We start from the raw sequence: 15,959 nt of genomic DNA on the forward strand, positions 1-15,959 counted from the left end.
TCGTTGAATTTTAAGGCCAACTTTATGCGTAGAATCGAAAAATAGATGCACATGCTCTCTCACTTGACATTTATATGAAAAAGTGTAGGCCTCACTCTTCAAAGGGATGGGTTGTTTATATTCCCAACTTGGTCTCTGGTAAATAACACTCTTAAGGAATATACTCTTTAAAACTTTTTTTTTTTCACTTAGCTATGAAACATAAGTGTAACATTTGTTTATTTTTAAGCAATTTGTACTAGTTTACCTCTAACATAGTTTATAGATCGTCTGTGTCGTTAAGGTTTTAATTTATGAGGGTTAGCATCTATCAGTTACCACTCTATTAGTTTCCATCTTAGCACATAATTACCAACTACAAATTGGAAAAACATTAATTGCTAGCTGTATAATAACCAATATTGATTACTTGATAGACAATTGAAAGTAGAAGGGTAATTGCCGTTAATGTTGCTGGCGTCTATCCATACCATGATTTTCGTCCCATTGCACCATCAACTGTTAATTGAGTTCTATTATTTGTTTCACTCTTTTTTTTAACAGATATATTGCATTTTTTTTTAAAGAAAATAAATTTTCCTAAGATATGGAGTTTCTTTTTTCGAAAGAAGGTTTTTTTTTTTTTTACCTTCATCAATATTTGCTATCTATTTTTGCTTGAAAAGTAATTCTTAGACGTCAAATCTACTCTTCTTAACAAATATTGCGTTGAATTAAGTCTTGATTTGGAGTTGAGTGGATATTTTTTACTACAATTTTATTTTATGACCTTGATAATAAGATTGAGTGGCCTTTTCGACAAATTTTTTAAAAAATTGTAGAAAAAAATGTGTGTTTTTATTTGAAAAGGAAGAGACTTTTTTTTCTTCAAAATATTAGATAAAGAGATATTTTGATGAGTTTCATATATATATATATATATATAACCTAAAAAAATGACTTTATTTTAACAAGTTCTTTGTGTAAAGTATAACAAAAAATATTAACCTTCTAGTAAAAGAAAAAAAATTATTTTAATGAATTTTTTTTTTACAAACTCATTACTAGGGATGAAAATAAATTAGGTTAAGCTAGACTTTGCATAAATAAGTTTGACTTGTCTAATAATTTTAAAGTCTAAGTCTGACCTATTATTTATTATAAGTTTTTTATTTAGGCAAACTTAATATTTTTAAAAGTTTGATTTGACTTATTAACTTTTTTAATGCTCTACTTTATACCGAGATATTCAATAGATTATTAAATTTTCTTATAAATAGATTATTAAATTATTTAAATAGGTATATCTTTTAAAAATTATAAGGTTTATATCTAAATAAACTATTAAAAAATGATTCAACACCTTGAATATGTATAATAAAATTATATATTCATATTTATCATTTTCAAATCACATATTTAATTTAAATAAATAAATCACTATATATACAAAAAATATAATAAAATAAAAATAAATTTAAAATCATTAAGCAAATCTAGTAGCATAAAGTCTTACACCTTAAATCAACAAATACAATCTAACTAAATAAGTTTTATACCTAAAATTAGCAAATGCAACAAACAAAATGCACAAATAATTTTTTTTTTCATATAAGATATGCAAAAAAAGTCAGCAAGTAAAGCTCTCTCTCTTATAGAGCATGTAGTAGATATATTTTTCAACTCAAACAAAAAAAATTAGGGTTTTTAATTTAAAATTTTATTATTTTAAAATTTAATTGATTTAATATATTATTATAAATTTTATGAATTTTAAATAGGTTATTCTAATAGGTCTAATAGGTTTTTTTCTTAAACTCAAGTCTAACCTACTTAATTAATTAAATTTTTTAAAAATTCTAAATTAAGTCTATTAATTAAATAGACTAAGCCAGATTAAATTTTAAAAAGGTTAAGTCATAAGCCCTTTTAGATGGCCTAACTTATTTTTATCTCTACTCATGACTTTTATAGGTTATAAAGTGTTATATCTCAAAAGTGTTAAAAAGGTACCTTAAAAAAATATTACAATCATCAATAAATGTAATTATGAATAAGTCAAAGAATATTTTGTTAAGAGGATTTGATTCAAGCTATTTATGATGGTGAAGTATCTTAAGTACAAATAATTCATAAAAGAAAGATTTTTATAAAAATTCAATATATTAAAAGCAATTATTAACCATTTTAGGTAAAAGCACATGACAAAGATCATGGAGGATATGCGATAGTGGTTAAACTTGATAGAAATAGATTAACAGTACTTTCTCTCAACTGAAAATTGTACAATTTTTTTAATTGCAATGTACTTTCAAATTGAAATTCTTCAATCTTTTTGTTTGTTTTTAATTTTTCTTTGTTATTCTTCTTCTTCTTCTCTTTTTCTATTTCACTTGAAAGTCACTCGTTTATGTTACTAATCTCACTAAAATATACTATAAAGAATCTATTAAGAGTATTTAAAATTTAATTTCTAAATTATTTTTGAATTTATTTATCTGTTGAAAAAATTATCATAAATAGTATTACATTTATTTGTATTATTCATTATTATTATTATTTGGTATCACATCGCACTTAAAAATTTAGAACACCATACAATGTCTCTCCTCATGTGTCCATAAAGCACGTTCAAAAAACATTTCTATTGTCAAATAAGGTTATGGCTTATAAGAGCCAACGGGGGCGTCTGAATACTTTATGCATAAATTTAAAAGAAGAAACATATTTATCATTATACCTCCCTTCCAATATTATCAAAAACTACTGCCCACACGAGGAATTTTAGACAATATCAGTCATTAATAAATTATGACTTATTATATTTATACCAAAAAGTTTTACGATAAATTTTAACAAGACAAAACTGTGTTAAATTTATAAAAAAAATTCAAAATTTAATATTACTTTTTTTATACCACAAATATTTTCACAGGATATTAATAATCAGATAAAATCACTTAAAAACTCTTTATTATTCTTATAATATTTGTAAAATTTTTTATAAATAGATTTTGTAAGAATATAATCACTCTTAATAAATTTTTAAATCCCCATAATTTTTTGCATCCTTTTATGTCTCTACTAGATTTGGTAAGATTTAATCCCTAATATTTACTCTATCTAATCCGCAAACCCAAATTTTAGTAGTCAATATAAGAGACATTTGAGTATGTTCTTATATTATAAGAGAGTGTATATATCTTTATATTCAGAGAAAATAACGTAATTTTCTCTATTTAGTGAAAAAGTTTCTACTCTTGTCCATGAACTTTTTTCAGAGTTTTTTCCTTTAAACATTGTGTGCCACTTTTTATTTTCTCATTTATAATTTTAATTTCTTGATATTTTCTATTACACTAATATTTTTAAGCATATTCTTACCATAAAATTATTCTCATTAAATAAATTTCCTTACTGTATAACACGCAAGTACTATTCAAGTATAAATGTAAGAAATATACGATCACCAAACGCTGATTAAAGTACCCTTAAAGTCAACTTCTATTTTTACTCAAAACGAAATGCTTTTTTTGTGGTTTCTCATTGCATGTATTAAAAAGTTACTTAAGTATAACTTTCCTTAAGATGAATCAAGAAGCTACTAAAAATGGAAGTAAAAGATGTTCTGGCGTTTTACGGCTATGACAGTAAGAGTTACAGTAATCTATTTACTTGACCAAAAAAAGGATAATATTAAATTGCTAGAAGGAGATAATTAAGAAACAAGGGATAATTAATTGTTAGCTACGTTTATAAACAAAACTTTCGGCAAATTGGAAAGAGAAATTGACTTGTATCTAGCTCTATCACCCTAAGAAGGGAACGTTTAAGCTACTCATTTAGACATATACCCACCAATTATTAAGTGTTGATATAGTGGTCAAATATCATAATTAACAACAGATTACAAATTCTTTCTCTCTCTCTCATCACTATTTTTTCTCCATAAGTTTATGTGTTGTCTTAACGAAGCATAATTCCGAGAATGATCTATCATTATAGTTTGAAATTTTAATTAGTTAAATTATCATTTTTTCCAAACAAATACTAATTTTCTTTTTTAAAAATTGCCCATCTATACAAGTAACACACGCATACTTCACATGAAAAATTCAAATACATAATAATTATAAAAGAACTTGTTAAAGTTATTAAATCTCATCATAAATTATAATTAATTTAATTTAAATTATAAATTAAAATAATCTCAATTTTTTATAAGTCAAATATATTTAATAAAATAATTTCAAGTTAGTGTTTATAGAAGTATTGAATAAAAAAATTACTATAACTTTAGGAAGTTTGTGATTTGATTTGGTTCAGTTTCATTTCAGACACAATCTGAAAAATTGAACCAAATGGTATAACACAACGTAGTGTTTTTGTTTTTACTTTTTCAATAAATGATATATTTGAAGTTTTGAATTTTTAAATTGATTTAAGTGGTATCTAAAAGAGTTTGTACATAACTTCTAAAAATAATTTACGATTCTTCTAATTTATTTAGTTTATTTTAATAATTTTTTATAAAAATTAACAAGATTTTTAATTTATTCTAATAAATTTCGTAATTAAATTTATTTCATGAACTCTCATGTAATAATGATTTATTAAATAAATATCTGATTAAGCTACTTGTCAAAATACATCTTAAAATTTCTTTAAAATAATTTAAATTAATTATTAAGCATCCCCAATCAACACATGGTAATTAACAACAAATAAATAAAATTATGTGACACAAATCAAAATTAAAATCTTGGTTCCTTAGCGGATGGTATAATCCATTGGTAACCTCAAAAGTCCTTTTTTTTTATAAATAAAAGGAAGTGTAGGCGTATTCTACTAGGCAAAGGTAGTTATAAAAGGAAGTGGAATGAAACATTGTATCCAAATCTCTTGGGAGATTGTAATGATTCGTAAATTGTAGGTGGCAGTTGCAGTTGAAAATTCGAGAAAATGAAAGAAAGAAAGATAATGATTTTTTTATGGTTCGTTATCGTTGAAACGCATTTTCAAATCTGGTGAATAACATAACCCTCTCACCCGCGCATATCTCACTCACACTCACACTCACACTCACACAAACGCCATTTCTCATTCTCACTCAAAACAAACACACAAAATGCAGAGAAACACACCCCTCAGCATCCACACTTCAACCTCCGATCTCTTAACATGGCCCGAACAACCTCCGCCGGACTCCCCCGCCTCCGCTCACCGCTCTCACCAGGTCATACAATTTTTTATTTATTTGTTTAGTTTCTTCGATTCAATCTTAATTTCCTTAAGATATATAACGAGTTTGTTGGTTCTTTAAATGGCTCATCGTAATCACAGCCTTCCGATAAAATCGGCGAGGTTCTCCGCGGAATTCAGCTCACTGAGGAAGAAGCACAGACTCTGGCCAAAAAGTAATATCGTCTTTCTTTTTTTATTCAGTATTGAGTGTGCATTCAGATCTACCAGTGCTTTTTTTTTAACGATTTTTTTTTTCGTTTTGATTGCTTCTTCCTGTGATCAGATTCTGTTTTCCTTTTTGATCTGTTCTGTATTGTCGGAAACTATGCGTTTTTTAGTTAGTTGTTTATTTCGAGTTTTCCCTCCACTATTAATGCGAACGTGTTGAGAAGAAGCAAATCTTTGGTCTCCTGCATTCAGTTGTTGTTAATTGTTGAAATTCTGAGAATTGTGTTATGACAAACAGTTGACGTGAAATTCCTTGTAAACTATTTTTTTCTATGCTTAATCATTACTGATTTGTTAATGGAACCTCTCTTTATTGTTAGCCTAACTTTCTGACTGACATAATTGGGTGTATTAATCACCGCTTGTGTTTTTCATGTGCATGTATGTTTACTTATATTTATTGGTTTTTTTAATGTGTGTTCGCGACATATGTTTGAAAATGAATAAATGATTTTTTTTAAAAATCGTATTATTTAATATTATGAATACATTGAATTTTATAATATTTTGTGATCGTTAATATTATTATGTATAGATTCTTATTATGCCATGTTAAAAAGCCATAAATTTATTATTGTTATTTTTTGGCTGGAAATTGTCGGTTTAAACAGCAGCATTCTGGCTACAAGTAATTTCAAAGGTTATGTTATATGATATTCTTGTGTGTGTGTGTTACTCAGGAAACCATGCTCAGGATATAAAATGAAAGAGATGAATGGAAGTGGTATATTTTTGGCTAGTGAGGAAGATACTGCATCAGAAGGCAATTCTGCAAATGCAAACAACAGAACAAGCATACGTGTCTATCAGGTATACCAGATGGTTTACCTCCTTCCCGGGAGATTTGATATTTGACCATACAAATACGAATGTTTCTTAAATATCAACTCTGTTGTGATAACAGTATTCTTTGTTTTATTTCCCTGCAATTACATTTCAGCAAGCAATGAGTGGAATTAGTCAGATATCATTCAGTACTGATGAAAGCATTTCTCCAAAGAAACCAACCTCTATACCGGAGATAGCAAAGCAGCGTGAACTTAGTGGAACATATCAAAGTGAATCAGACACAAAGAGTAAGAAACAAATATCAAGTGCCAAGACCAAGGAGCTCAGTGGAAATGATATATTTGGCCCTCCCCCAGAAATTGTGCCTCGTTCATTGGCTGCTGCACCCGCTTTGGAATCGAAAGAAAGTAAAGGTGTGCGAGAACCTGTTCAACAAAAGGTGCAGGAAACAGCGAAAGTTTCTAAAGTAAGTGTCTTCTGGGCACTAAGAACAATCATGAGTCATCAGATTTATATTGGATGAATGGCTTAAAAATTTTTACATTGTTCTAATCCCGCCTTATAACATATACATGGCTATTCATAGTGATAAATTTTTATCTTTGATGGTGAAAAAACATCACCTTGTGGTTTCCTGAAAGGAAAAATTCAAATCCAGATCAAATTGTATAATTTTATGATAATATAACCCAAGGGTTATAATAGAAATATTGTTTGCTGCTCTTGAAGAATACCTCTCTTTCGGGGATGTAATTTTTAATCATAAAGTTTGTTCCTTCACCAAAACACGAGCATGTTATCTTGAGTTAGAGCCAAAAGGGCACATGCATTCTACTGGAAGAGGCAGGTCCATAAGTTGGTCGAGAGTTTCTAAAGTTTCCACATGAGGTTTCTTCACTTTAGATTTCCTTTTTTTTTTCTCCTTTTAAGATTTTTTGTTGAGGCAATAGATGTGTTTCTCTTGGTTTTAATGGAACAACCTTTTATATTTCCTGAAATAAATGTACATTCATCCATTTCTTTTTCATGTGTTTCCCCTTCAGCTCACAAGCTTTTTCCCCCCTTCTTATGATTACATTTTGACCTTAGTTTTATTATTGTTGTAGCCTGCCGGTGGCCAAATTAATCTCTTATTTGGTGAAGAATCAGTTAAGAAGACATCAAAGAAAATACATGACCAGAAGTTTGCAGAGCTGACGGGCAATAATATTTTCAAGGGAGACGTTCCTGTTGGATCAGCAGAAAAACCTCTAAGCAGGGCTAAACTTAAAGAAATGGCTGGGAGTGACATCTTTGCTGATGGAAAGGCAGAAACCAGAGACTGTATACGAGGTGCTCGTAGACCACCTGGTGGAGGAAGCAGCATTGCCCTCCTTTAAACTTGATGTCTAAATTGGTTCCATTTACGTGTGTGCGATCTTTAAATTCCTCTCAAGTTCCATCTTTGACTGAAAGAATCAGTGTGTTGGATTGTCAGCGTTGTATATTTACAGCATAACCCCTGACGCAGTATAATTAGTGTTACGATAAAGGGTGCAAATGGTTATTTATGTTATATACACAATCATATATTGGATTAATAAAATTGTTTTAAGATTTTTTTTCCTTCTGTATTAAGAAATTATTTACTATATCTGGTTTATGCTTTTTACGAGATAATGGTTTAGATGTATATTTGCTGATATATGGTAAGAAATTAACTATTATAGTTGCCTTTATCCATACCGACTTTTTGTGAAGGGCGGTAAGTATGATGTAGGAATAATTGATTCTTAGTACAGTCGAAAAAGACAAGGCAAATATTTTATTTAAAGGGGTAAAGCTCTATGTCTTGAATTTACGATCATATTCAAAACATTATTTTAAAAAGACCAGGACAATTTATACACCTGACAAGCATCATTTCCAGCAAGCCACCGATTTCCTCTGTCCAGAGATCCACGGCACAGAGGCTAACCAGCAATCCATGAAAACTGAGCAGAGTAAGAGCTCTTAATCATCATTTCCAGCCAGAGCTAGGAGAATGCTCTTATAGTCTCCAGAAGTGTCGTTGGCTATTGCCTGATCCAGAGGAACGCTATTTCTTCTTTGGTATTCCTCAGCAATTCGCTGCAAATCAACTTCAGCTCTGGTTGTCACCACTCTAGTAAGGGCCCATTCATCAGTTCCCAGTTTGTTTATAGCCAGCCTTAAGACTTTCTCATAATATTTCTCAGGGTAGGTCAAGCACCTAATGGTTGCCCTCAATAATTTCAGATATTCATCATTCGGATCAGTTTTCAGATCCTGCAGCAGAAGCCAATTGTAAGTTCGACTACAAATCACTGATTAATCTTATAATTGCTCAATGACAAACTCTATCGTGTCTTTCTTTTTAAAAGAAAGTAAAAAACCAGAATCATCCCATTCCCTTAAGATGTAGTAATTGATTAGTACAGGAATTCGTGTTTCTTAAAGTGATCAGTAACATTGTCGACAACACAAGTTCAGCACTGTGTCTGTGCAAGTGCTCAGTTGGTACTTGAGCATAAAGTAGATAAGTTAAAAACAGAGAAATAAGACTCATAAGCAGCCAAAACATTTATACCTTGGTTATGGCATTCCCAAACTCATTGTTGTAGTGATTTAGTGTTGCACTCAACTGTGCTTTACTTCTTGTTGTTAAAATCCTGATCATGTCCTCATGATTGTAGGCCTTCTCCGCAATCTTCTCATGAAGCAATTTAGCCTCAGATTTTGCTAATGTCATGTTCACCTCATCCCCCTCATAACGGAATATGCTCACAAGAGGAACCAATAGCTGTTATTGAAGTATCAAAAACAAAGTTTCATTAGGTAATAGGTAAAAAATGTTAGGTCTATACATAGCATAATAATGCACAAAACAAAAGTAAAGCACGTTGATTAGCTTTTAAATCTAGCAATTCACATGAATAGATATATCCATCCTCTCAAGGAGCACATATTTCTGGAACATATTTGTTCTTTGAACATAAATCTGTGACTCACTCCTAAGCAAAGGTTCTTTAAATTGAAAAGATTTGCATATTGTGGAAAATTTGGATTGATGAGGAAATGACATCAAACAGAGGCATCAATCTCTGAAGCCAATAATTCAAATCATTAAATAATCCAACATATGCAACGTCTCTCTGTCAAGAGATAAACAAGTACATTAGAAACTGCGTCTTCATATTACCTTGCGGATGTCACCAGAAGTATGATAGGCAACGTCTTCTTCAAGGGACCTTTTGAAACGGGCTTGATATGCTTGCTTTGCCTTAAAGAGGTCAAGTGAAGATCTAGTGGAAGCTATTTCCACAATGACCCAATTGCTTGAAGTCAACCTCTTAGTAGCTTCATTAGCTAAAAAGGCATCACGCTCAGCAGGATCCATTATCCACAACAACACAGCCCGCTTTTAGATTCAAAACATCAAACATTAGACAAGAAAAAAGCTTCATAACTGCAACTATTCATTTCCTTCAAGGTATAAATGCTTGGAAGTTGGATTCTAGAAGGAAATGGAGATGAACACATTTTATTTTTAAATTGTGTGAGTAGTATAATGTTTGTAAAATAAACAAAACATAAACACATTAAATTTATGGTGATCTATCTTTCTTTTATTCAAAAAAATCATCAAATTAGAGAATAGTTATTAGAAATAAAAATTTATCATGCCTTCGTTTTCCTCCAAAACCCGACTCCAACTAAACATACCCTTATTCAACAAGATCATCGGTATAGAACACTGAAATGGGGTACTAAGAAAATTGAAAACCAAATAATAAATAGCGAAATCGAAATTTCTGAATTCTGACAAGTGAAATGGGAGTCAAATTGAGATTTACATCAATAAGCCAGAAATCAATCGATTTAAACTGACCTCAAAGTCACTTGAAAGTTCTTTATCTAAATCTTTAAGAAGATCTTCTCCATAGGTTTCAGCATAAGTTTGGCGAATCAACTTTCGCTGAGCTGCATTTCTATGAGCAAGGATTGATATTATCAATCCTTCATTCGTTCCCCACCCTGCAAAGATACGTCACAGTGACAACAACTGGAAACAACTAGAGTGACCAGAGAATGAAAAAGGCCCCTTGCTATGACAAAACAAAGTGAACACCTTATTTGAGCACCTATGAATTGTCTGTAACCAGTTATTTACACTTATTCCACAGAGACTAAACATTACACATACAAAAATAAAAAGAAAAAAATCCTATGGATTACACAAGTTGCTTGTTAGTTATAACTGCATTAAAGCCACGTCAAACGTGTGCGCGAAACCGTTCCGTTTAGTTTTTACAGAAAGAAAACACGATTCGACAACATCGGCAAAAGGAGAAAATCAAAATCACTGAAAGCGAAATTTAAATTAAATAATAAAAAAACGAAATCAATACTCAATGATCATTGTCATTCATCAACCAGATATAACTAGCAGTGATTGCATAAACCAAACACAAACCACAGAACAGTAATGCATGCGTATAATTTGATCAGAAGCGCTACAACAAGTCAACGATTAATTCCGTGATCCAAGTAAGAGTTGAGAGAGCCATCAGCGTGATGATACATTAAAGAAACCGCAGAATCAGATCACGGACGCACAAAAATTTAAATCCAAACGACATAGATCGAGAAAATGCGAACAGATCACTGATCTAAAACAAAATTAAAGTCAAAGAAATGAAAGAGTGAGATTAACCTTGAAAAGCTTTTCGCAATTGCTCACTGTCTTCCGCTGGAGAAGGAACTTGAGCGGGAACCTTCAACGTTGCCATTGTCATAGCGTGTGTTCAGTGTTCACGATCTCTGTGTAGAATGTGATGTACAAAACAGAAAGGAGAATGAGAAGTTGGTGCCGGCTTAATCATTTATACCATAAATGGTGCGAACCTATTGCCTACCAGAAGGATAAAAAGAATTAGTAAAATTATTTCAATCATGAAAAAATTTATTTCATCCCTTAAAAATATATACATTAATTCAATTCATTTTTAATTATAACCTTGCTTTTTGATGGAAGTGTGAGAAACGTGATATCAGCTTCAAATATAGAAAACGTGACATTACTCACATTAGCTGTACCACGAATAATCACGGTTTTCCAATTTCAAACGACGTGTTCTAATTTGCAGACGAAAATAAGTACACTCACGTTTATATATTCACTATACTGTTTGAATATATTTTTCCCGTGTAAATAATTTATGAATTGTAATTTCTTTATAAATTGAGCTCATTTTTTCCTTTCGTTATTTGCTGTAACTTAGAGATATATTCAAGAAGAGAGAGGATAGTTGTGTTTGAAAAAAAACCAAAAAGAGATTTAAATAAATGTGATGATAGAATAAAAAATATTAACTGTTCCGTACCCTATAAATTACAATAAAAAATAAAAAAATAAAATTTAATAAATAGAATGAAATACTTTTTGTGAGTGTTTAGAAGAACTTCTTGACAACTCATTTAATTTTATAAAAATAACTTGTAATTTCTATAATTTTGTTGTGCTTTTTTTAATAAGGGTTTTTTTTTTAAATCAACATTATGATATTATATTGCTTTAAATGATCATGACATTATAATGTTATAATATTTTATTTTACTTTGTTTCATCCACTGATTCAAAGATACAAACTCTTCAAGTACTTCTGAAAATGGAACAATAGTGTTGTTTTTCTAAAGCAAATGAACAATAATATAGCATGATAATTATTTTAAAGTCTACTTCTCAAAAATGTAAAGTACATTTAGCAATAATTATTTATTGAAAACTAATTATTAAGATTATAATAAAATTACTTAAATTTGATAAATTAATTTTTTTAAAGATTATTATTATGGATTTTATCTTCTAAAGAGTGTGAAGTTAAGGCTAATTTTTCCCTTGTTGATGAAATAATTGATGTGGATGGCATTGCCTCGTTTTTCACAACAGGCCTAAGACAAATTTTATAACAAAAAAAAAATAATGCAGTGTGAATGATATATTTTAGAATTTACAAATTCAATAATATTTTCCCATTTGGCTTTTTAACTTGACGATTAACTACTTAGTAATAAATTAAGGTAAATTCTGGGATATTCATAAAAAAATTTCAGAGTATCCTACATAAAAAATTTTAATCAATAATATTTAAACATGTGTTTAAATAATAAATTTTTTTAAAAATAAATTATAATATTTATTATATTTAAATAAATTAAAATTTAAAAATAAAATAATAATATTATATTAATATATTTTTATATTTTTAATTTATTATTATTAATATTTAATTATTAAATTAATATATTATTTATAATTTATTTACAATAAATAGAAATTATTTAAATATAAATTATATTTTATTTAAAATTAAAAAATTATAAAAAAAATTAATATACAATATATATATATATATATATATATAATAAAAAGTTCATGTAGCAAATAATATAATTTTAAATAAATTATAAAAAATAACATTTTTTTAAACTTGACACGTATTTTTTTTTATTAGTATAAATATTTTTAGGTACGATATTTAAAAAAAATAAATTAAGATACTACAATATATATTATAAATTAATATATCTTTTTTTTGTTTGATATCATTTTCAATTTTATTGACAGTTATTTACAGATTAAAAATCATTTTTTTTTATTTTGTTTTTAAGACTTAAAGAAAGCAATTATCATGTTTAGTTAAAAGTTTTTGCTATTGATGACAAATTAATCATAAAATTAATGAATTATTGTGCTTAAACATTCATATTAGTAAATAACTTTATGCTTACAGTTTGTAATATGTCTTAAATTTTGTATGGCTTATAAGTAGGTGTGGTGTTATTGTGATAATATTTAGTTTGACCTTTTTTATAAGAAATAAAATACTAAATTATCATATTAAGGAAAGTAATTAAGTTTGTTATGTTTTCTATAAATATAAATTTTATTTTAAAAATATTTATGATATTAAATGGTATAGTTAGTAATTTGTATATTTAATGATAGTAATAAAAGAAGTATATAAAATTTTTTTACCAATTAATGCATTTTAAATCTATCATTTATTTCTTATAATAAGGATTAAGAGAATGTTCTATTTTATTTCTTATAAAAAAGACCAAAAGGAATAATTATTCTACAATGTTAAATAGAAGGTCATATTACTAAAAAAGAAAATATATATACTGTTAAAAAAAGAAAAAAAACAAGTATTAATTTAACCAATAAGAGTACCCATGATCACATGAATATCATGTAATAAAATTCAATCATCAATTAACCTGTAATAACTTGATTTGTCATTCTGTGGAGTTAATTTTTGTATTCTTTATCACATGAATTCAAGTTTAATTTCTCCTTATATTTATTAGTTTTAAATATTAAATAGATTTTCTTAATTCATATAATATAATATTATGTATCCTTATTAATACAGACATTTACTAATTTGTAGTTTTTTTTCTATAATTTTTTAAATGAAATATGTTTGTTTAGATAAAAAAAAAATTAACTATTATATACTAATAATATTTACAATTTATTTAACATTATCATCTAATGATGAGTTATTCTTTATTGAGAATTGTTAACTTTAATAATTATTGTTTTAAAAATGAATTCTGCATAATTTTTAATTGATAGATATTATACATTTTTATACCAATAATATATATCAAAACTAAATTTAAAAAATAAAATATAAAAGATTAATTTTTTTTTTATAATAACTGGGACTTAACAGTCTAGGTAGCTAATTTAGGAAACCACTTGGAATTCAACGCTATAAAATGTAAAACCGACTCACTGGGGATCGAACCCAGAATCTCTGGTTCCGTAGACCAGCGCCTTATCCATTGGGCCATGGAGTCCATTTGATAGTCATTTTATGTATGAATTATACATTACCATCTATCAATTTTTTTACATAGCAGATATAACGAAATAAAGTTTTAGCATGTTTTATTATTTGAGTTACCTAAATCTAAATTAAGATAGATAGATAGTGTAATATATATAGTTATAGTTATAGTTATAGTTATGGATTATATTTTGAATTTATGTTTACAATTTTTTTAAATGTGTTTTCAAACACACAAAATGGAATAAAATCAATTTTTTTTCTAATTAAAAGGGTGTAAGATGTAATTAGGATTATTCTATTGTTATACTTATTAATTTTTTATTTTTACCCTTTTTAATTTAAAATCTTATGTAGTATTTGTTCTAAAAAAACGAAAAGGAGAGAATTTGTTTATATTTTTTATATTTAGTTCAAAATTTTAGAGAAAAATAGAAGAGAATTAAAATTTCTCATCAACTAGTTTTAACTCTCTCAAAAATGAAGAAAATTAAAAAAAAAATTTAAAATGTTCTTAACTCAATAATTTTATGTCAATGTCTTACGCATATAACATAGTAATTTTTTTCCATTTCTCTTGTTGGTGTAATCTAAATAAGGTATTTATTTTGTTTTTCCTGTATTAATTTCCATTCCTTTTTTCTACAAAACAATACATAATATTTTAGTTTTATAATATATATATATATATATATACATACTTTAATTCATGCAAGTTAGCAGGATTATTGTAAGGAAATACTCAAACATTCAAGTAAGAAAGGGTTTTAAGGTAGGTTCTTTTATGTAAAATAGAAAATGAGTAACATCTTTTAAATTTGTAATTTATTTATCTTATACAAGCATTTGTGTTACTCTTTTATTAGGGTTTTTGTTATTGCCTTGATGTAGATCACTATGCCTTACATAGCAGTGAATTGACATTTGTTATTTGCTTTAAGCATGTAAGCTGCTGCCGTGATGTGATAGATATAGTGGAGTGAGGATGCTCGTTTCACCACAGTGGATGTTGATGATGAGAATCAATAATGCTATTTAAACACCCAGCTTTGTCTCTCATTTGAGCGTGATACTGTGTCACTTCGTCTCTTCCACTTTTCCTCTCACACGTTCTTTGCGTTTCTTCTTTTTCGTTCTCCTCCTCTCTCGCGGCCTGGATATTTGGGTGTTATCTCTCATTTGAGCAATTTATAATGTCACTTCGTCTCTCCCACTTCTCCTCTCACTTGTTCTCTATGGGTTCTTCCTCTTCTTGAACAAATTCAAAAAACAAACATTTGAGGAGCGAAGCTATGTTGTTGTTGTCCTTCTACAACAAAAAAAATTTCTTTCTCACTCTCAGGGACTATTCATTGTTACGTGACTCTTTCTCACTTGTTCTGTGCGGGTTTTTCTTCTTCTTCTTGAACAAATAAAAAAAACAAAAACATTTGAATCGCAAAGCTAAGTTGTTGCTGCCTTTCTTCAACAAAAAAAAATTCCTTTCTCACTCTCGAGGACTATTCATTGTTGCATGACTCTCTCTCACTTGTTCTCTACGGCCTACTCCTAGGTATTTTTGTATTGACCCTCTTTCGAGCTTTTGTGTTGAAGATAGGTTGAAATATTGGTTGGGCATCAGTCGTTTGCAATATTACAGGTACTTTTAATGTCCTTTTCTTTGGGTTTTCCACAATGTTAATGAGTACTCTGAAATCATTTTAGATTCCTTTGTGGTAGCCTTATAGACAATGACATTTAGTGAATGTAGTTAATTTTATATATTAATTTAGTATTTTTTTTACCTAGATTCTAGTAATTTAGTGTATAAGCTAACGTTAAATCATTTTACATATGTTTTCTGTTAATCCTGAGTAT

The 15,959-nt window shown here is 28.3% G+C and overlaps 2 protein-coding genes across 3 annotated transcripts; one reads left to right on the forward strand and one right to left on the reverse strand.

Annotated features, from left to right (window-relative positions):
• The first annotated feature begins 4,897 nt into the window (after positions 1–4,897).
• Positions 4,898–7,844, forward strand: LOC113871127. 2 transcript variants are annotated; one of them, XM_027507927.1, is made up of 5 exons: positions 4,898–5,215; positions 5,323–5,396; positions 6,132–6,261; positions 6,392–6,706; positions 7,347–7,844. In XM_027507927.1, the coding sequence occupies exons 1-5, from the start codon at positions 5,108–5,110 to the stop codon at positions 7,617–7,619; spliced, it is 900 nt and encodes a 299-aa protein (XP_027363728.1). In that variant the 5' UTR covers positions 4,898–5,107; the 3' UTR covers positions 7,620–7,844. The 2 variants fall into 2 exon arrangements, with proteins under 2 accessions (XP_027363728.1, XP_027363729.1); XM_027507928.1 differs by having other exon boundaries at positions 6,392–6,697; positions 7,395–7,657.
• Positions 7,845–8,056: 212 nt separating this feature from the next.
• Positions 8,057–11,092, reverse strand: LOC113871126 (annexin D2). Its single transcript, XM_027507926.1, has 5 exons — positions 10,955–11,092; positions 10,130–10,275; positions 9,440–9,658; positions 8,828–9,040; positions 8,057–8,526 (listed from the first exon to the last, which is right to left on the reverse strand). Exons 1-5 carry the CDS (start codon positions 11,034–11,036, stop codon positions 8,233–8,235), a joined length of 954 nt encoding a protein of 317 aa, XP_027363727.1. The 5' UTR covers positions 11,037–11,092; the 3' UTR covers positions 8,057–8,232.
• Between the last annotated feature and the right edge of the window lie 4,867 nt (positions 11,093–15,959).

The sequence above is a fragment of the Abrus precatorius genome, unplaced genomic scaffold (assembly GCF_003935025.1).
Source record: "Abrus precatorius isolate BTA unplaced genomic scaffold, Abrus_2018 Scaffold7, whole genome shotgun sequence".
Lineage (NCBI taxonomy): Eukaryota > Viridiplantae > Streptophyta > Magnoliopsida > Fabales > Fabaceae > Abrus > Abrus precatorius.

Bases quoted from the DNA above. Each gene is read 5' to 3' on its own strand.
- LOC113871127 (XM_027507927.1), top strand. From the start codon at position 5,108: ATGCAGAGAAACACACCCCTCAGCATCCACACTTCAACCTCCGATCTC. The intron at 5,397-6,131 runs GTAATATCGTCT...TGTGTTACTCAG, and splicing joins GCACAGACTCTGGCCAAAAA to GAAACCATGCTCAGGATATA. The intron at 6,707-7,346 runs GTAAGTGTCTTC...TTATTGTTGTAG, and splicing joins AAACAGCGAAAGTTTCTAAA to CCTGCCGGTGGCCAAATTAA.
- LOC113871126 (XM_027507926.1), bottom strand. From the start codon at position 11,036: ATGACAATGGCAACGTTGAAGGTTCCCGCTCAAGTTCCTTCTCCAGCG. The intron at 9,041-9,439 runs GTAATATGAAGA...CTTCAATAACAG, and splicing joins CTTCTGGTGACATCCGCAAG to CTATTGGTTCCTCTTGTGAG. The intron at 8,527-8,827 runs GTATAAATGTTT...CTTCTGCTGCAG, and splicing joins TTGGGAATGCCATAACCAAG to GATCTGAAAACTGATCCGAA.